This window comes from Buteo buteo, chromosome 9, assembly GCF_964188355.1.
Source record: "Buteo buteo chromosome 9, bButBut1.hap1.1, whole genome shotgun sequence".
NCBI classification, from domain to species: Eukaryota; Metazoa; Chordata; class Aves; order Accipitriformes; family Accipitridae; genus Buteo; species Buteo buteo.
Genome location: NC_134179.1, coordinates 35,475,138 through 35,497,779, shown reverse-complemented (window position 1 = coordinate 35,497,779; position 22,642 = coordinate 35,475,138). Strand labels below are relative to the sequence as shown.

The 22,642-nt window shown below is 39.6% G+C and overlaps 1 protein-coding gene across 6 annotated transcripts in view; it reads left to right on the top strand.

Moving 5' to 3' along the window:
• UTRN (utrophin) overlaps positions 1-22,642 on the top strand; it is a 389,395-nt gene that overhangs the window by 255,028 nt on the left and 111,725 nt on the right. For all 6 annotated transcript variants that reach the window (XM_075036045.1, XM_075036046.1, XM_075036047.1 and 3 more), the window contains one exon: positions 1,604-1,760. In XM_075036045.1, the coding sequence (XP_074892146.1) occupies positions 1,604-1,760 (157 nt within the window). The remainder of the gene's footprint in view (positions 1-1,603; positions 1,761-22,642) is intronic.

Here is a 22,642-nt window from a genome sequence, read left to right as displayed (position 1 = left end):
CAGTAATAAATCATGATGAATAGAGATTCTGAAAATAGGCCAGGAGAGCTAAGACAGTACATTTCACTCAGGAGCTTGCTGGTCTGCAAACCAAGGCATTCAGGATGCTCTTCCCCTGTACACATATAACTGCATATGCAATAGCTCGCTTGTAATTCACTGCAGGGCAGGGATGCTGGCTCAGCTGTTCAGGCCCGGGCTACAAACAACTGGCTTTGAATTCAGTGTCGAGAGAAAGGTATCAGTGAGAGCAATAAGGGATGACAGAAACCATGATGCACAAAACTGTAAGCAGTAAAACGTCACTTCTAGCAAGTATTTTACCCTCTCCCCCCTCCCGCCGCCAAGTGGTTACCTAAGCGCTTCCCTGAATGGAGTGGAGGAGGATAGGTTCCTCTTCCTAAAGTTAGTTTATCCTTTTCAGAAATGTGATTTTTTTTCTGTGATTTTTTTTTTTCCTTTGTATCTTTTTCCCTCCCATATATTCTTACTGACTGCTTTTTTGGTTCATCTATCCTAGTATCCCTGGGAGATTCCAGCGTACCCAAACCTAAGATTGCCTTGAAATTAACCTTGCAGCACATCACCCCTTCAATCCAACCATTGTGATATCAGTCCCAAATATTCACTCAAATGCCATTTGAGATGATAACACAAGAGAAGCCAGGTGAAATTTCAAGGTGTGAGTTACAGTGAATCAGAGAAAAAAGGTAAAAAACCATGTGCAAAATAGGAAAGGGAAAAGGTAGGAAACAATAGTAAAGTTCAGTTCACTTGTGTCAGAAGTGGGGTGGGAAGGTGCAGAGCTATTGTCAGACTACACTAAGAAGGACTTAGCTCTACTCCATCACCTGTGTGGAGAAGGAAATTGTTGTTTACTGGTATACACTAAGTACATGCTGGTCTCGAATCCATAACATAGAACGACTGCAGTAAAAGAGGGGTAGGTGGTCCCTGCCAAAGATTTCCCTGCAGCTGTGTAGGCACTGCAGGGAGAAGCCATCAAGTGAAGGTATTTTTGAAAATGATAGAAAAGGGTATTGTGGAATCCAGGGTTTTTGTCAATTAAAGTGAGGGACAGATTCACCGTGTTAATCCTCTAGTAACTCACCATCAACTAAAGATGAAATGTTAAATAATCTGTGTCACTGATGTGTTCAGCAGCACGGGCAATTTACCATTGATCACTGCTGGGAGAACTTGCTGCTTTTGCTGGTGAAGAGTCAAGGTCCTGGCATGAAAGAGTTCAGTTTTGCGGTGCTTTAGCTCACAAAATGACACTTGTACTTCCTGCGCTGTGGTGGAGGAGTCACAACAATACATAGTATTTATTTATGTTGCTGAGATGTACAGTGTTCAAGGTTTTAGATAAGTTAAAACATCAGGTACATATTTGTCTCTGCTCACCCATTTTTCCTCAGTTTATTTTGATTCACTGTGCAAAATGTTTTGAAGTAGAGGCTTTTTTAACACAGAGTTGCTTTGCTGTTAAATGCTTGAAACATTCCTATGTTAACGATGGAGCAATTTTATTTATTTATTGTATTCCTGTGCTGGTTTTTGCTATTTGGGGCTTTAAAGATGCTTTTATGTTGTTTCACAGGGCTCACTTGGAGGCCAGTGCGGAGAAATGGAACAGATTGCTGACATCCCTGGAAGAGTTAATCAAATGGCTGAATGCAAAAGATGAAGAACTAAAAAAGCAAATGCCTATTGGAGGGGATGTTCCAACCTTACAGCAACAGTATGACCACTGCAGAGTAAGTTGCTTAAGTTTTATAGATAAATATGTTACTGTGAATAATAGAATGAAGCAAATTTGAGTATGGGAGAAATGATGAACACTTCCTAGTGACTAATTTCTAGGAAAATAGCTCTAGGTCTCCACCCCTTTTGCTTCCCCACCTTGCCCTGTAAAGTACAACTGAGATACTCTCTATAAAATTTCATCTAAAGGATTTCTAATACATATGTTCAGTCCAAACACATTTTTTAATGATTCCTGTTGTTTTTGGATTCCTACAGGTAGAACTGCTATTTTACTTCAAATAAAGTTAAGCAAGGCATACGAAAGTAAGAACTGAACAAGAACTGTGAAAGCAAAGTTGAATGTAAATTCAGTAAAATTATGTAAAATGGCTTTCTACATATTACTAAATTGACCAGTAATAGCAGCCCCTGCCCCCCATGCAGATTTATACTGCAAAGATTATTCAGAAATGTTTTTTGAGAACTAAAACTTACCTGTGCCTTGTACTGTTGTAACTATAACATGCTATTCCAGCTCTCTGGTTTTGCTAGTTCTGTTCTGGTTTTGTACCTAATAGGGTTTTAATTCCTAAGTATTTTTTGGCAGTAAAAAACTCTGTTGCATCTACAACATCTCTTCATTCATGTAGAATGTAGAGTCTGTCTCACCGACTGATCAGTAATTGTTAGGACATATTTGGCATTGGACAAAATCATTCTAGTAAAGCTGGTTCCATCTTATCAATATATTTGTTCTTCTGTATGGTGTAAACAGGGAAAGACAACAAATGCAGCTTTATATAGCTAATTGTATAACAGCTATGTTCCCCTCTGCCAACACAACACTGATGTCTCTTCTGCTGTGGTTTTTAGTGAGGGCAAATATTGAATTTGGGAAAACACAGTAATGCAGAAATACTTACTAGAATACTGCGAGGAACTACAGTTAAAAGTAGCCTGACAGGAGCAGCAGCTATGAGACTTAACTCCAGAATAGAAGAGCTTAAGGAAATCTGCATATGTTTCTCCTTAATTTGGTCTTTTAAAATAAAGTTATTAGCATAAACTCAGGATCTTTGTTTCTTGAGAGTTCATCTCTTCCTGTTCTTATCCACTTAAATCATCAGGCTCTGTTTGTAGGCACATCTGCTGTGAATATTTTATAATGATCAAATGGTGGATTACTAGTGCCAAAGAGCAGTAAAAGGCTGGAACAGATCCAAATATGTTTTGAAGGAGGTCAGTGGGAGGTGATAGATCTCTACAGGTCATTTTCTAAGGGCTTGTTTGTGTCTCATGCTAGATTATAGTATATGCATGTGTGGTGGTTTGACCTTGGCTGGATGCCAGGTGCCCACCAAGCTGCTTTATCACTTCTCTGCTCAGCAGGACAAGGGGTGGGGGAGAAAATAAGATGGAGAAAACTCATGGGTCTAGATAAAGGCAGTTTAATAAAGCAAAATCTGTGCATGGAAGCAAAGGAAAACAAAAGATTTATTCTCTACTTCCCATCAGCAGGCGATGTCCAGCCATTTCCCGGGAAGTAGGGCTTCAGCATGTGTAACAGTTCCTCTGGAAGACAAACATTGTAATAATGAATGCCCCTCCCTCTCCTTCCTCCTTTCTTTTAGCTTTTATTGCTGAGCAGACATCATATGGTATGGAATATCCCTTCGGTCAGTTTGGCTCTGCTGTCCTGGTGATGTCCCCCCCCAGCATCTTACCCACCCGCAGCCTACTGCTGTGGGGATCATGTTGGAGAGATAGCCTTGATGCTGTGTGAGCACTGCTCAGCAGTGGCCAAAACACTGCTGTGTTATCAACACCTTTCTAGCCACAGATACAAAGCACAGCACTATGGGGAAAATTAACTCCATCTCAGCCAGACCCAATACAGCATGATAATAACAAATAAAACTGCTAATACCTCTCATCTGAAGATCTCAAATCAATTTATAAAAATGGTAATTTTTATACATCATTCCAAAGTAGAAAAATTTAGGAGCGATGCTGCTGGATGGCTCATTTAGGTCACTAGTGAACTGCAGTAGTGTGAAGGAGAGAACACCACTGGGTTGTTTAAAGAATATATGTTTATGTTTAAAGAATAACTGATATTTTGTTATGTGTCAAGGTTAAGACTCTAATATGTGCATTCAGGAGCTTTCAGAGATTATTCTTTCATTTTTCAAAAAGGCAATATTCTTGCAATGTCACTGTGAATATTGGATATAGATGTCCCAGTCCAGTATTTAAAGTATTTAATACAAACTGTATTAATGGGCTTCAACAACACAAAGTTAGGGTGACACTGTGCATCACCTTCTTTTTTGTACACCCACAGAAGCAAGAGCACAGTATTCAATTGCGGATATTTCTTAGATGATGACTGGTTGATTATTTTCTGACAGTTATTTTGGTAGGGACCAAGACATTCCCATATATCATGTGATGAATACTGTGCAATACCAAACAGGAATTATTAGCATGTTGTATTTCACTTTCTATTGAAGTGTTGCTTATTAGTCATTGCCAGAGGAGGGGAGCTGGACAGCAGATTCTTCATAAAATAACTATGTGATTCCACGCTGCAACTCTGTGCCTTGTGGGGATATCACTGGCTGGTGTCTCTTGCTTTGCATTTAAGGTGCTCCTTTTAGAATATGTATCCTGTGTTAAGCTGAGTTTTCAGTGTAGATTTGAGGTGCAACTGTATTGGATAAATATTGCAGAGATATGACTTGATTTCTCTCACTCTCCAGGCTACTCCCTTTATTCCACCTCTCATCATTGGCTGTCCTGGTACTACTTTAAACGTTTCTTTGTGCACACTTCTTCAAATGTTAAACTTTCTAAGCATTTTACGTTATTTGTAAGATTTACTTTTAATCAACTGCTTGGTTCCCCCCAGCCTCCCTGAGCAAGGGTTGGGTGCCTCTGCTCTCCTCTTTCCTTTAGTTCCACATCTGAGTGTTACTTTGAAGTTGTCCTCATGCAAATTGAGTGGTTCCAATACCTCATTTTATCTCCACTTCTCTGTGATCCCTTTGCTCTTATTTCCAGCTTGCTTACCTGATCTTGTCCTTACTGGTACTTCAAACTCTAAGTGGTGAAGCAGTGGCTCAGCCCTGTAAGACGTGTGCCCATGATAGTCTCATCTCCTGTCCTCAATCCTTCTTGTCTTAGCATTGCTTTTTGCCTCTAATTATCAATAAACACTCTCCTTATTAACCCACTTTTTTTCCCTCAGATATATAAAATCATGACTTGTTTGCTTCAGCTTAATGGCACTAATTTTATTGCTCTTTCCCTCCTTTAATATCTCCCCCACTCAGAGCTTCAGCAGTGCTAGATAAAAAAGTACAGTATTACGTGACAGTTTGGGTTAGCTCACATTGTTTGTGTGCTACTGAGGTCTGTTTGGACAGGAGGAAATAAACGGTTTGCAATTTGATTTTTAAACTTTTTTTTGTTTTAAATATCAATCATTCTCCTACGCTTTAAAAACAAACGTTACCCACAATAATGTTAGTCACCTGAATCAGGGCTACAGGACTACAGATTTAGCCTATATTTTCCAGATTAACAGAAATTTTTCAGGATGTAACAAATATTTTGGACTGATTTTTGTGTTGTTCAGCCAAATTTCCACCATCTGTAGTAGTTCATAGTCTTATCACATACTAAATGCTAAGCACAGTCAAGCAATGAGGACATCCTGTCTGGGTGTTGAGTTGTGCTCTGTGTCTTGCAGGGGGCAGGGCATGAGGAAGCTTAAATAAGGGAGCATGAATTTCCTATTTTAATTATTCTCAAAATTTCTCTGTCTTTGAGAGTGGGCTGTGGTGGCAGTCCCAAGAATATTGGAAAACTTGTAAATGGTTCAGGACACTGAGAGGAAGTTTAAAAGTACCTGAGTTAAAAAGTCATCTGTCTGAAGCTTACATGTAGCTGAGGGTACATTCAGTCTCCTGAAGCGTAGAAAACTCATCTGCGAACGTAGTGACACAGGGAATGGCTTATAGGGAAAAGTAAGTGAAGGCAGCTGCCTTTTCAGAGTTTATTGCCAGTATTTTTCCATAATTCCAGTTTCTCACTGTTGCTTGTCCTTAACAGCTCAGATTTTCCCTGTCATTCTGTTCTTTCCCAGTCTTCCTTATGAGTATTCATTTAGGATTTTAAAACGTGTGATGCAAATTTTGATCAGCTGCACAGAACATGCAAAAAAAAAGCCCTCCACCAAAACCAACACAAACACCACCAAAATCCCCCCAAAACACCCTTATGTGGATATTTTATTCTGCCAAAAAAGGAGAGCTACAAAAGTACCATGAAAAATCAGTGTCTGGTTTTGTGCATACGGAAATATCTAGTGTCACGCCTGTGTACAAGAGGAGGCGATTGCAGATGCTGACACCTTGTTCTCTGGATATGCACTGCGAGCTTGGTATGCTGCTTTTCAGCTGGAAGAGTTCCTGACTGTAGCTTTTTGAAAGTGTGCTTTTGCTAAAATACAAAGGCTGCCAAAATGATATACATCACTGTGGCTTAGCTTTCAGAGAGAGAACAGGACATTTCAAATTAAGCAGAAATGGGTACCCTCTCACATAAATCCTGTTGGCATCTGTCTGCATAAATGAACAAATGTCTAGCTAATGCTAAATAATGCATGCGTCTTGGATCACAGAGATGCTTAACTTAGCTTCGTTTGAGCTCAGAATGAATTGGCCAAGGACCTGTGAATGTTTGATTGGTAATTTTATGTCTATGGATGGGTCATTAATATTTCAGATACTCTTTAAACTTTTGGGGGGTTACTGCCTATGTATTTCATGTTTCAGACTTGGTTTGTTAAAGTAATCAAATGCTGAAAGTTGCAAGTATTTCTTTCTGTTTTACTTAGCTATTGCCACTTTATCAAAAGTGTTAGCATAGCCAACTGGAAACTGCTTTCTACTTGTTGTTATCCCTTCAGGGTGCCTGTAATTCCATTGTTCTCTTTACCAGCAGGAAAAGTGTGTGAGGAAAAAAAAACATTTTTCTAGCCTTAACTTCTCTGTGCTCTTTTGGTGTGCCTGCCTGACTTCAGGCAATGGGCTTATTCTTAAATCAATTCCTACTTAATTATTCTAAATTTGTTTTTCTTGGATATTGTCTGTCTTAAAATTTGCTTCCATGTTAGGAGTTATTAACTATAAGAATCAAAAGATGAGTATTATGATATCAGTGCTCCTCTAGTCCATGCTCTTAATTATAGTCTAGAAAGAGCTTTATTAATTTGTTACACATCTCATCACGTAAGACATGAAGCATGCAGAAAATATGTGCTGCGTAGAGGTGGTCAGCTCTGTTGCTGAAATATTAATTTTGGCTGAGTTGTGAGCTGTGAGGGGGTGAGAAAGGAGAATTAAACAGTCTGTGGTTGGAAGAGGAGGATCAATACGGCCTTTTGCTTAGAGGAAGAGTTGCAACCCGGTCCGATGGACAGGGGTGTGATTGAAGCAGGAGCTCAAGCACTCTGTACCATGCTGCTATGAAGTGGCTCTTCGAAGTAAGGATGTGTTTTCAAAGACTATATGCTCTATCAAGAGGGGGAATAGCCTCCTCCCCACTAGTCAATCAGCATTACTGAACAGTTTGAGAGTTCCTTAAGTAAACTCGTAATGGATAGGAGTTTGTTAAGGACTCTTGAAGTTTTAAGTGTTCTGCATATTTGAGAATCCTGAACGCTGGTTATTGGTGAAAAAGAGAGATTGTACTGTACAAGGACAGTAAGATTCATTAAGCTTTAACTGAGACTCTTTTCTTTGGGGTGTGTTTAGGAGGAAGAGGTGGAAATTGTGGTTGGGAATGTTTGTTTTAGGAAGGGAAGAGTATAGTTAATGCTTGAAGTTAAATGAGAGTTCTCACGTGGACCCGTCTGACTTAGAGCCATTGCTCACTAAGCATTTACTCAAACTGATTTGTGTGTTACGTGAATGATTCAGGTATGTATCACTCTGCTCTCCTGGGCTATTTCTCGAAAAGAATGATGCGTAAACAAAAGCATGGCACAAAGAATGAAGTGTTAAATTAGGATGTCAGTGCAGTGTATTTTTAACTTTGATAAAAAAATGTTGCTTCTGGCTGTATTTCAGCTTGTTCCCAGAAGTGTGATTGTCTTGTCATAAGTCAAGAAAGTTGCAATGGATCAGTACTTAAAATAATAAATAACCTGGAGAATGAAAGAACAAAATATTCTATCGCTAATGCAGAGTAAAGCAGGTTGTCTTACTGTGGAAAAAACAATTGATAAGCACTTTTTCAGTACAATAAATAAAATATTTCTATGGGGTTGCCTTTTTAATACTATCATTTTGATATAGGTATTTATCAGTATATACATCTCATGTCGCTCTTTTCTGAGGATCCAGTGTCTTGTTTGTTTTAATCAAAGACTCCTATATAAACTTTTAAGACCTCACTGGGTCTTGTTCAAGCCGCTGAATAAAGTCTATTCTTCTTGAAGGTTTATAGTTATCCTCAAATATCTAACAGGATGTTCTGACATTGCTGTGCAGGGAAATGTGTGTGACAGAAATCAGGCTTACGCTGCAGAAACAGCACAGTGATCAGCATTTCTCTCTGTCCCTTAAAAGGCTGCGATGAGTCTAGTGCCTCTTTCTCCGATATCTTCTTGTCTCACAGCCCAAAAGATCACTTTGCTTCCATCATTATTAGTAGTAGCCCATCTACTGCTAATGAAATCTCAGAACACCTTGATGCACTAGGATGTACCAGACCATCTGTTTCCACTCCTGTGTCTTAAGCTGGAAGCCCATGACTGGCTGTGGCTGGACCTTCAAGGGTGAGCCATGTGCATAGCCAGTGAAGGTGATGGAGCACAAGCATATTGGTGACCCATTTTTAATCTCTACCTATAAGACAGCTACTGTATTCCCTTAACTATCTCTGTTCTTCATCTCTGCATTTTTCTGACTCCACTATATCCTTTTGGAGGTGTAGTGACTGGTACTGCATGTGATACTTAGGATGAAGTTGCATCAGTGTTTTATACTGTAGTAAAACAATGGCTTTTTGTCTTGTCCTTTCTGATGATGCCTAACATTTTATTGGCTTTTTTTTTTGGTTGCAGCTGCATAATGAGCAAATTATTTCAGAGACCTGTCAATGAAACTCCCAAGACCTTTCTTCTAAGCTGTAACTGGCCAGAAAAGTGTTGAGGCGTTTCAGTCTAGTGGATGCTTTTTTAAGATCAAATGGTGTTCCAATTGCGTTAAAAAATGCTTGGTATTACCTGAAACCTAAGGACAGTACATCAACAGATGAGCTGCCATGCTGGACACAGAAATGGACTGGTACAAGGAAATGAGGCAGGACATTTCTCTGAATGCAAATATTTTTTTGCTGAGGTCTGTTTTTCCAAAGGCAGAGAGCCAGTAAAAAACCCACCAGCACAGCAGCAGCGAATCTTGTTTTTCCAACTGCAGAGAACCACTAGAGAGCCACAATGATACAGTGACCATTGCCATATTTTTTTCAGGTGCCCTCATAACCTCTGTCAGGTAGAGCTGAAAACCATTTGTCCTGCTCATGCCTTTCCATTCTGAAACCAGTTTGAGATGCTTTCTGTATAATCACTGAATCTTCTCAAATATCCTTTATTTTTCTGTATTCTGTTTTGATAAATTTTTGATAGAGGCATACTGTATCTAGCTAAGCTGTTCACTTGTCATTCAAGGTGTGGAATAGAGCTTGCAGGGATTACTCCAAATGTTCTAAGAACCTCTTTACATAACTGACACTTTTCTGTATGAATTTTGTGCCAGTGCTAGAGAGTTTTATCCTCTTTTGTTGTGTGTTCTGAAAGGGCAGAATTCCTGCTCCGTCATGGTTTTGGAGAAAACTGAATGGGAGCATTAGTTTATGATGTGCTCCATATTCTTAAATATACAGTAAGGGACACTCTGCTGTTGCTTTAAAATCCTTGTGAAACCTTGTCTGCATTTGCAGGCACTGACTGGTGGAGAATCCATTTTATTTTCTGTTAAGCATATCTTCATCTAGATCCTGCTTCTTGTTGCTGCAGGCAGACTATTTAGGGGAGAAGAATGTTTATTCCAGTTAACTCCTGAACTATTGGATCCTCAATCCCTTGTTACTACAGCCAGTAATCCACCCTAGGAACATCAGCAATAAATTGGAAAAATTGTGTTGCCATGGCAGCCGCCCACTCCTGTTTTCATGCAGATTCTTAAGATTAAAAGCTAGGTTTCAAAATGTATGTTCAAAATAGGGGAGGGAATGGGATCTTGCTCCTCATATTTTTGTTAGTTTTGTCATTTTTGTTTTGTTGCTTTTTTAGAATACAGAAGAAACGAAAGGGTAGGTATTGGTTTAATGGGCAACGGGATGTTTTGGGGGGGGTTTGTTTAGAAGAATTCTTAACTTCAGCTATTAGGCGTTCCTAGAAAGTTACCATACATCTGTATCTTCTGACCTGGGTTTCAGTGAATTTCTTTCATCCAGAGTGGTTAGTCCGAGCAGCTGAGAAACTGCTGGAAATGTTACTGGAAGCAGCTTTGTTTTCTGAAGTTCTGGCCTTTCAACTTTAACAGCCAAATGGGGTCTAAACCTAAAATGGTGCTTAAAGATTTGGAGCTTTCTTTTTAGGAAAACTGCTGGAAGTTATATTTGTGCCAACATGTTTCCTGCAAATCAGTGTTGTGCTTCAGAAAGGTGTCATACTGGGCTTAGGATTCCCACTCCTACACTTTCAGCTGCTACAGTTCCTTATGTACTACTTACAGATTTATCCAGACCAGTTAGTTGTTATGGTGAAAAGAAGATTAGGTTTTTTTCTTTTTATCAGATTTGGAACCTGAATCCTCTTCTTGTGAGGCCAGTAGCATGATTCCTTTCCTATCATCACTTAAAGTATTATCAGTAGTTGTCCACATCAGATGACTCGGGGTACTCTGAGCATCAATAGTAAGGTACAATTCCTCTATATAGTTGTATTGGCTTTGTGTGGCAAGGTTTTGGTAGCGGGGGGTTACAGGGGTGGCTTCTATAAGAAGCTGCTGGAAGCTTCCACTGTGTCCGACAGAGCCAATACCACCTGGCTCCAAGATGGACCCACCACCGGCCAAGGCCGAGCCAATCAGTGATAGTGGTAACGCCTCTGTGATAACATTTTTAAGAAGGAGAAAAGTTGCTGGGATGGAAAACGGCAGCCGGAGAGAGAGTGAGAACATGTAAGAGAAACAGCCCTGCAGACCCCCAGGTCAATGCAGAAGGAGGGGAGGAGATGCTCCAGGCGCTGGAGCAGAGATTCCCCTGCAGCCCGTGGGGAAGACCCTGGTGAGGCAGGCTGTCCCCCTGCAGCCCACGGAGGTCCACGGTGGAGCAGATCTCCACCTGCAGCCCGGGGAGGATCCCACGCTGGAGCAGGTGGGTTCCCAAAGGAGGCTGTGACCCCATGGGAAGCCCACGCTGGAGCAGGCTCCTGGCAGGACCTGCGGATCTGTGGAGAGAGGAGCCCACCCTGGAGCAGGTTTTCTGGCAGGACTTGTGACCCCATGGGGGACCCACGCTGGAGCAGTGTGCTCCTGAAGGACTGCACAGTTTGGAAGGGACCCACGCTGGAGCAGTTTGTGAAGAACTGCAGCCCGTAGGAAGGACCCACGTTGGAGAAGTTGGTGGAGGACTGTCTCCCGTGGGTGGCACCACGCTGGAGGAGGGGAAGAGTGTGATGAGTCCTCCCCCTGAGGAGGATGAAGCGGCAGAAATAACGTGTGATGAACTGACTGTAAACCCCATTCCCTGTCCCCCTGTGCCGCTGAGGGAGGGTTGGTAGAGAATCTGGAAGTGAGGTCATGCCTGGGAAGAAGGGAGGGGTGGAGGGAAGGTGTTCTGAGATTTGGTTTTATTTCTCATTACCCTACTCTGGTTGATTGGTAATAAATTGAGTTAATTTTCCTCAAGTTGAGTCTGTTTTGCCCGTGACAGTAACTGGTGAGTGATCTCTCCTGTCCTTATATCTCGACCCACAAGCCCTTTGTTATATGTTCTCTCCCCTGTCCAGCTGAGGAGGGGGAGTGATAGAACGGCTTTGGTGGGCACCTGGCATCCAACCACAGTCAACCCACCACAGTTTTTTTGGTGCAGAACGCGGGCAGTCAGTTCCAGGTGTATTGGACACCTCTCCACGTGAAAGCAAACTGTGGCCTGCACTCTGCTGCCAAAGGAAGTATTAACTCCATCTCAGCCAGACCCAATACAGTAGTGCAGTGCTTGATAGACCTGCAGTGTCTGCAGTTGTTCCTCGTAGAGTTACTGAGATCACTTTGTTTTAATCAGCAGTTTACTGAATTCTATTGAGCACGGTGTAATTTAGACAGAAACCATTTGCTTGTGCAAGGTGGCTGTTACTTGCTTGTTGGGTTTGAGGTTTTTTTGGTTTGTGTTTTGGTTTTGGGGTGGTTTTCTAGGCACCTCTTTCTGGAAGGAGTGCAGTGTTGTCCTCACAATCACCCATTTATTACTAACAAGCTATTTTACGTGATTGGTTGCTCATCTTATAATTTACTCCCCTGTAAGGCATGAGGACATTTTAAAAGCATCCTGTACAAAACCAAAGATTTCCTGAAGTTCCTTTCTGTCTTGTTTAATGCTGATGTAACATTACGTCAGAGCTAGTAGTGAAGCAACGTGATTGCAAGTGCTGTATATTAACTGGCTGGGAAGCTTTGTAGCCCCTTCTGCCAAATAGAGAGTACGCACACAGTAACTTCTGTGACATGAGCAGCCTCTTCTGGTTCTGCAGTGAATGAAGATCAGCCTTTAACTCTAGTTTTTGATAGTAATAGTATGGCATCTCTGACAGACATGTGATTCTGCTAATGAGAGGTGGCTGTTGTTTGGTTATTACTATACCCCGTTTCTCCACGGGACAGATTTCAGGGGCTTATAGGAACCTGCATAGTTTTACTGAACTTCTAGCCAGTGTGGGCTGTTACTTAAATGAACAGGCATAGCCTATAGTAAGAAAACATTTTAAAGGTCTTCTCAAAGAACTTGGTAGCTGCTGATGCTAGTAATTTATTTATTTTGCACTATGATTTTCATGTTTTGGACATTTCTTGTTAAATGAAAGTGCAAATGGAGAGAAAGAAAATATTTGTGCTAACGTTTGATGGTATAATACAATAAAACTGATATTTCCCAGTTAGTTTCATAGCAATTTCATTGGCAGTTTTGTTTTTGTGAACAAGTATTTATAAACTTTAGAGAAAGTAGTAAACTATACCATAAATCATTAAATAAATGTTCTGATATAGTTATTTTCACTTTTGTTTGAAGTTGGAATGAATTTCATACATTCTTTCTATATTACTGAGGGGTTTTTTTAGTCAAAAAGTCCTGATCTAGATAATACAATGGATTAAAAAAAAAACCCACAGAAGACTTCCTCTCCCTTGAAGCAGCTGGTTTGCAACTTACATGCTTGAAGTATTTCTAAAATCTAAAGTAGAATCTCTTGATTAATGAAAGGACTATGCTTATGATTTTACAAACAGTCATTAAAAAATGCATACAGTTATAAATGTGTGATTCACTTGGGTGTAAATTAAAATTTTCAGTACCAACAGAGACTTCAGTGATTGAATCAAATCATTACTTTTAATGGTATATTTTTCATTAAGTCAGTGAAACAGCTCAGGAAGAATTTAGAATTAGCAGTAATTGAAGAGAGAATAGTAAATGAGATAGTTTTAAAGAAATTACTGGAAAAAATACATCACTTTTCCATTAAATATTACTTCAGGTCATCTTCTAAAAAAATTCCTTTTTTTTTTCCTTGCTCTACGTTTTATACAGTCTATATTCATTCACCTTGGACTCAACCTGACATGAAGTCTGGTTTTTGGTTTGGTGGGTGTTGGTGGGGTTTGTTGTTGTTTGGGTTTGTCTGTTGGTTTGTTTTAAGTAATAGCAATTTATACATTTTTCTCTTTTGTGGTTCCGTCTCCTTTTTGAGTGATGAACCTGCCTCAGAGGAGATGGGCTAGAAATTTTTGTAAGTGTTCACAACTTTAAAGGGATCAGATTCAAGTCAGGGAAGAAACCCTCCAACTGAACAAAATGCTAAAAACATAACATATTGACGTTCTTGAAATAAAAGAGGGAAGACTGATGTGAAAATATTTTACCATCAGAAAATGCAAGGGAGGGGAAGGGTGTCAATTTTAGATAATTATCAATGGTGTCTGACAGTTGTGCTCTGTACGTTCTCTGCGCATGATTTACCATCTGGAGGTTTGAAGCAGAGAGGCACTGTGCAATACTTCACGCTGACATCAGCGCTGTGGTTATCGTATACCATCATGCTGGGTATGGACGCTTTCAGAGGCCTCAGTGCCTGATATAGAAATGAGTCCCCAGGCTCTGACTAAAAAGTAGACTCTGATTAACCTTTTTTCCCCTGCTGCAGTAGTGACTCAGAGCCCTCTAAACTGGGAGTAAAAAAATAATGTTGAACAGTTATAACCTAAATATTGTATCTGAGAAGTAGTATCTTCTAAGTTTATTAGACTTTTTCCAGAGCTAGGTACTTAGTAATCCTGACAGCTTTTTGGTATGAATAAAAATGAATGAGAACTTGGGATGATATATATTTCTTTTTAATTGTGAGGATTTAGAAAGCTTCTAGCCTTGAGTCATTAAAACAGGCAGTGCTTAGCTTTCTTCTATAAAGCGCTATTGATCTGTTGATTTATTTTCAACAGCACTTTTAACATATGTAGAAATCTACATATTTTTCTAATTAAATACACAGAGAAGGGAGATGTATATTCATCATAAGCATTGGAGAGTTCTATTTCAATACTTTAAAATTTAAGTCTCTTATGCTTTTGACAGAGAATTTAGCTCCAAACTGCTAACGACTTCAAGGTTGAGGGAAAAAAAAAAATAATAGCTGACAGAAACACTGTTTGGTTACTTGTCAAAAGTGCCTCGAGCTAATTTACTCCTGTGAAGTTGACAGAAAATACTATTTTAATTTTGGGTTTTTTTTTTTTCTTTGACATTGTAAAGCCTGGTGATGGTCCTTTGAGCTGTTGGAAGAAAAAGAAAGCTAAAGAAGGATACTCTGAGTGCTACGTAGATAGCTAGAGGGAAAATTGCAAAAGCATGTGGGATTTTTTTTTCTCAAAGTCTTACTAGAGTGGCACAAACTGGAATGTGTTGAAACTGTGCATTCGTTGTTTGTAAATATAAGGCTGTATTTACAAATAATAATGAAGTCTGGAATTAATAAAAAGTGAGGGAAGAGGGAGAAAAACAAAAAGCTAAGAATAGTTGCATATAGGGATGAAAACCCTTATTATGGACCTCTGCTCTCATATGCTCATAATTTCCTTACTAAGTGAGCTTAATCTGGTGTTTGGGTGCAGGTTGGTTTAGTTAAATGATGTGCTTTTTCTTCTATGGAATTCTTGATGGGAAAATACATAATTAATTTCTTTGTGTATTTTGGCATGTTTTCCAATAGTTGTATTCCTGGTGTCTCTCAGGTTTGACAGCTGTCTGTTAGTTAGCACTGCTTAACCTGCACTTAAGAAACTTCAAGTGTAGCTTCTCCCCTAGGCAGATATCCAAGTACTTTTCTTTACCTTTGGCCAACAGGCATCATGCCCTAGCCCTCCTCTGTGTGTGAGGGACTTGCCCACATCCAAATACTGCTTCTGTTCCTGGCGCTGCTCTTGTGGATGGAGTTGAACGGTGTAAACATTGGATTCGGCACGTGAGGCCTTGGGCTGCTTCTAGAAGTTGTACAGAGCTGTACACAACCTTATACAGTAGTTTCATGTAAAGCATGAGCAGTGTCTGCACATTCTGCTTTGCTTCTGTAGCTGTTCCCAGAGCCACAGAGCAGCAGTGCCATCGGCTGGGTACACGCACACCAACCCCACGCTGCAGGCTTCTTCCCCAGGGAAGACGTAGGAAGCGTAGGAAGCAGTAAAAATCTGACAGACTTCCAGTGGCAAGGCAAATCTGTAAAGCTCCGTGCTGCTGAGGTTTTAAAAAGTCGAGAGGGCCTGAATCCAGACTGAAGAGGGAACAGCATCTTACTGGCAGAAGTATTTTTCCCTTGCTGCAGGATGTTTAAAAAGTCTGTCTTTTATTAGTGCTCCATTCTCTGCAAGTTCCTGATGATCAGGCTATTTCCATTTTTCCTTTCATACATAACAGACAGGGCACATCTATCCAGCAGTGCAGCACAGATACCTGTGCTAGTAACAAATGAGGTTTTTAGTAAGAGAAATTAGCCCATGTAGAGATCTAGCTGAAAGCAGTTGTAATACTCTTGCAGCATACATGAACTTGGGCACTTCCACACTGCCTTACTTTGTTCTGTTAAGATATTCTATGTTTAGCTCATTTTTTTCGATATGAGGAGGAGGATGACTCCTGTACAGAATTTGAAATCCAGTGCTCCCATGTCTGAGTTAGGTACAGTCCCAGTTGTGGAAAGCTGGGAGTGAGGCACTTGAAGGTACCTGAGCCCAGGTTCAGACAAGTACTGGGTTTTTTTCCTTCCCTAACTCAGAAGCTTCCTTTATGGCATTGGTGCTTCATCATTCCTCATTTTAGTGCCACATTCATAGATATAGCATAACATTTTTGTTACGTTTCCTGAACTCGGAAAGGAATGTTTTAGAATAAGCATGTCTTTAATGCTTACAAGGTAGACAGTAAATAGATGAGTTTACAAAATTGAAAAGCTACAATGATTTTCACCCATTCTGTCTTACAGATGCATTGTTTGGCTTGTTTTATGAATAATGAGGAAGAAAAAGGATATACAGAACAAACCTTTCTATTCGTTGCATTTGACTGACATTAGTCATTCAAAGTATGAAGGACGTTGAGGGGGGAAGAGTACACAAGCTTATGATCAGGCTGCCAGTGTCTCTGTACCAGAGTTGTTATAGCACCTTGACTTTCTGATTAACTTGGTTTGCATCCTTAATATTATGTATGCTTTAAATGGAACTATTACTTTGGTAGTGACAAAGTGATCAGTGCTGATCATACACAAATATAAGCTAGCTGAAAAGATGCTTGTAGAGTGGTGCATACCTAATTTATATCCAGTCTTCCATGTCAAAGGGCTACACTGAGAAACTGAGCTAAAAGATGAACTACTATTTGCAATATGAATATCCCAGCCCAACCCACACTGCTTATTAAAGAAAAGGCCTAAACTCTGCTACAGCTTTTCTTCTGTGAGCATTGGTAGAGGTGCGCAGTGATGTGCTATGATGGTACTAGCCTTTCCTGGAGAAAGGAGCCCAATGAAAGATTCCTTGAAAATTGTATCTCTGATACTCAACACTTAGTTTTGTGTTGGCATTCTGCAAAGATCAATTCATTCTGCAGTGGTGCTTGATGTCTGCACACAAGGTGGTATGGGAACTGACCATGTAGCTGCTTCTCCAACACCAGTGATGTGCAAGCAACCAGCATTTTTCTCTGTCATGCTGTATTTGTTACGCTCAGGTGGCACAGAGCTTCGATGCACTGGACAGAGCTGAGCAGAGAGGAGGTGATGTGTATGGGCAGAGAGAAATGTGCCGAGGAGTCTGAAGCTACAAGGCAGTCATGCTTGGTTGAAATTACTAATTTTCAATAGGTCAGCCTCATTTGGGATGATTTTCTGATGATCTGGTACTCTTCTGTCTGAGCATGCAGCTAATGTCTTCTGACATTTCTGACTGTTAAGAGATTTTTAGTTTGGTGAGTATAGTTGCTTAGCTGCGGTTACTCAAACCCTTTTTTCATCCATGTCTTCCTACTTACGCTTTTCATGGTGGTTGTGCAGCAGCACTGGAAGAGGAGGAAGTTATTTATCTTAACACTGGTTCTAAAGTTGTGAAGTAACCTTACATGAAGGAGTTGCTCGTAGTAAACACAGCACAGTATATAAAACAAACAAACAAATCCCCATGGTATGTAAAAACAAAGGTACTTTTTCTCACTGGAGAGAAAACAAAAGAACAGACAGGGCAGATGTGAATCACATTGCTTAATGCTCTCATGGAAAACATTTGGGTACTAAGATGATGTGTGTGGTCTAAGAATCTATATATATAGCAAATAAACATGTTTACTGCCTTTTGATTATACTTGTAGATGAACGTGAAGAGATTTCTAAGAAAGCAGTGACTTCTTTCCTGAGTTAGAAGCACTGAAGCTAGAACACCCCATTACTAAATACAATATGAATGAACTAAATAAGTGAAATTCCTTTACTGTTTTTAAAATCTTTTTTTTACAGTGTACACTTTTCATTAATGGTTTCTGGGGTAAGGGACCAGTGTATAGTTGTCTTGCTGCACTTTTTCACTTTTTTTTTTTAATGGCTTTAAGTTGATATTTACATTTCTGGGAAATATTGTTATAGATATGTCAGAATATTCTTTGTTAATCCTAATGGCATCCAGTCACTAAACCCAATTCTAGTCTTTGGTTTTAAGACATTCCCTGTATTGATTCTCAGTGTTATTGCTTATACCTTCAGCATTTTACTTATTGTTTCTATTTCTCTCCATATCTTTACCTAAGTAACATTGCTGTGGCATACAGCTTGTTTCTGAGTTTTGAGGACTAAAAATAACAATTTGATTATATGCATTTTTTTGCTTCTTAATGAGAAATTGTTTATGGTTTCAAATTCTTAGTTTCTAAAGAAAAAGAAATTCTGTTTAATAGATGGTGGTTTTACTACATGTAAAATATTCTAATTCTTTGCCTGAAGAGCTTAAAAAAAAAATCTTTTCATACCACAGAAACAAAAGAAACAAAGAAGAGAAAGGAAATGAAGTGAGTGAACATAAGTAATAAGCCTTGCGGTCTGTCTGATGTGTCCGCCTTCTGTGGGAAAGTGTTTGTGGAGCCGAGTTAACTTTAATATGCCTTGCTTCATGGAAGTATGCTTTAAGTACTAGTCTCTTTCACTGAGTGACCCCAAATTAGTGTTGGTTGTATTAAATGACTTCTTTCTCATAAATGGAAAACCACTTCATTGTTCTCCAAAAAATGGTAAAAATGGTTAATGACAACATTTGCAATAGGGTTCAGTAGGGCCTTTTTTTCCCTCCAAATTAAAAATTACTCATTCTTATAGAATTACTTTTAATCAAGGAATATGGTTTATACGAACAGCTATTATAAGAACTTAGGATGGCAAAAAATAAGGCAAAGATTTGTATTTAGTGTCCATGGATATTTTAAAGAACTTTCCCTGGATTATTTGAATTTCAGGGTTTTTTTCTATTGGGAAAACAAAACAAAACCAAACCAGATTAAGTTAAAATCAGATAATAAACTCAATTGAATTGTAGGAGGGTACAACCTTGTAATTGGATGATTTAACACACTTTGCAAAACATTGACAACTTTCAAGCAGATTTACCCAGTGTTTTTTTAATTAATGTATGTATACTGAATGCCCAGCAATGTTTTAATCCTAGTTTCTTATTGGTAGGACTGACTGAAAGCAGCCATATTTTTTTGCTTATCTGCTTAGTTTAATTTACAGGTCCAGCTGGGTTTTCGGTTGTTTTTATGAGACATTGTTAGATCACATATTTGAAAATGCAGAGACCTAGCAAGGCTGTTGTGTTGGAAAAGTTGAGTTTGCAGAGGCAGAAGTGGAACTAATAAAGTGATACAGACTATTGCATGTTGTAACAAGTTTGGATGTTCCCTGTTTGACAAGGGGCTAAAACTCCCTGCTGAAGTTCTGTTTATTTGTTTTCGATGTGATTCATGATGAGGGAAAGTCCTCTGCTACTTAAAACAAACACACCTCCCCACAACTATGTTGTCATACCTGCTGTGTGTGGCTGCTGTACCATAGAATATGTGACATATTACAGATGGGGCTTGCTTTTTTCTTTGCCTCTTTTTCTCTTTTTTTAATGCCATTGCCTTGTACAGACATGGCACAGGTGTCAACTTCTGCTTTTTCATGTTCCTGTAACTTCTGATGACAACTAGAACCAGCTGAAGGAGGTGACTAACCAGAGGGAAACAGTCTTGCTGCCCTTAAGGTATTCCTTCCTCGTGTCTCTCCCAAATACGCCTGGAGAATTGTCTGGAGTAGAGTATTTCCCATCTCAAACACTGCTTATTTTTTGCAGTGGTGGTTTTACAGTAATTTTTCCCTGCTGAGCAGATGTTGGAAATACTAGCACGTGATCCAGAGACAGGAAATTTTGGAGATGTGACCAAAACCAGAGATCCAGTATAATCTGACCTATCACAGTAACCAACTGGTATGAGGTGTAAGCTTTACAGAGACTCTGTCAGTTTACAGTTTTGTAAACAGGAAGCCATAGCAGAAAAGTGGAGAGCAAAAAGAGACAAGGGAGGGGAGAGGCAGACCTTGGTGATGTAAAACAACCAAGAGAGAAATGGTTAGGGAATTAGGGAGAGGGGAGCATGTAACACAAACCATGAGATTAGATCACGGTGCAAGCATAATAAGGAATTGTAATATGACAGGAGAAAACTTTCTGGGTTGAGCTCTGATAATTTTGAGTCCTTTTTTCCCCTACTTTGAGCATCATTTGGTTGATATGACTTTTGCAGCTGGTCCTGCTGACACAGGACCTTTGTTCTGAGCCAGTGTAGCTGCTCTTCTGTTGCTTGTCCCCGAGTCGCTGGTATTCTGCTGGATAAGGAGAATCCATCAGTAGAGGACAGATTGTTGACTGTTTAGTGATTATTCAGTTGTCTGTCTAGAGCATTTGCTTCTGAAGAGAAACCAAAGTGACTGTTTCTAAGAAAGAGGAGTAATTATCTTTGACAGGATTTCTGCTTCTGAAAGGATTTCCAGTAGCAGTCCTCCACTGTGTATGCATATGTGCATACCATAGACAACCGAACCCAAAAACCAGAACAGGAACACTAGAGGAAGTCTCAGATTGTAACTGGTCTCTAGCATTTTGCTGCTTTAGCATTCAGCTGGGCTCTGGTGCCTGTGCTTCCTTCTGCAGAGGGGAATATTCCTTCCTTACTCAACTCTCAAACAGGAGATGTTCTTCTGAGACTTTTTGCACTGATCTCACTTTTCTGAGTATTTATAATTTATAGGTGTAGGTGATGTCAAGTAGTACAACCCATTTTTTTTGATGATAGAAATTAATCAGCAATGACCCTGATGTACACTTGCACTAAGGAGGCTGATGCTACAGGAAACCTCTCATATGTGGGACATGGGCATGCTTACAAAGTGCATCCTCTCTTCATATATTTGAACGAGTGTTCATAGTGCTGCATACTGTAAAGTTGCTCTTGAGTGTCTGGAGTTTGAACTGCAATTACTAAAAATCTTTCTCAAGACCTCTGCAGTAATATGGTAGGTACCATTTAATAGTGAAGTAGCGTATGAGACCAAACATATTAGACTTGTCCCATTGATGTTTGTTTGAAGAAGTGCAGAGGAAATTTTAATCACCCAAAATGTGACCTGAGTTTAACTACTCTTAACAACAGCAATGCAGCACCCAACTTGTTAATGGTATTATCATCTCAGTTTGAAGCAAGAATCTTATGGCCTGTTAACGCTGACATTTCATCAGTGCTCAGTAATAATACAGGCTAAACAAACCCAAGCTTGTCTGTTGCTGGCAAGCAAAGAAAGAGGAATTTCTCTCTCTTTTGTTGAAGAGGTAGATGGTTGCTATTGCACGGTGCAGGGAAATAGTGCAAGAGACTGCAGATATATGTGGTTACTAGTGCTAACAGGATATTTGAGTTCTCTTGCTAAATTAGGTAATAAGCCGTTTAATACGCAGCAGATGTTTTGTGGGTCTTGTGTCAGGCTGGAGGCATTGCATGTTTAGGATGCATTAAAAAAATTATGCTTTTTTTTTTGTTCTTTACCCCTTCCCCACCTTTCCTGTGAGTATTTTCTGATATAAAAAGCAGAAGTTATACCAGTTGCTACCCATAAAGAAGAGATGTGAATTTGACACTCTGACAGTGTTTGCACATAACCTCATTTGTTGGGGTTTATGTAACTGAGTTGTAAAACTTGTCCAAAGCTATACTGTTATATGCTATGTACTGCATTGCACAGTTTCACAGTTTGAAGCTAATTAGACTTAGCACTGAGGACACAAATTTCCTTTGCTTCTTCAAAGGAGGTAAAACTTTGATGAAGACTGAGGAAGAAATGTAACTTCTGTAGATAGCTCTACAAAACAGTTTCATCTGAAATGGAAGGATCCTTATTTTGATGATGTATTGCCTTGTCTTGAAGGGTGATTTTTAGAGAGTATAATCTCTTTAAATGCTTTTGAAATAGACTCACTGCAATGCTTTATTTGGCATTGTAAAGTGATGTTTTCCTGTGGGATTGTTTGGGGTGTTTTTTTGAAAGACGATTTAAAATGTCATTGCATCTTTGCTGATTTCTTAGTGTCAGGACCCTTTGTCTGGACACCAGTTCTTGTATATGTTAGACTAAAGGTTCTGGTTTGTCCCTAAGTTTCATATAAGCTGTTGTCTTGTTTCTGGCAGGAACCAGCAGCAAAGGTTGGGAGAGGCAGGCAAAAGAAAATGGAGCAAGTAGAGAGGGCTACTTTTCTTCCCACCTTCTGTTGATTGGAGACGTACATGAATGCCCATAATACTTCTGTTGGATTACAGAATCCTCAGAGACTGTGTCTTCAAGAACTTGAAGCTGGGTTCTTCATGAAAATCCATGATGTGTTTTTCCCAGAGTTGCGTAGATAGTGGAGTTTATTCTAATTCCATATACTTGGAGAATTGCCCTAAAAATTACTGACTATTCATTTTCATGCTAATTCCA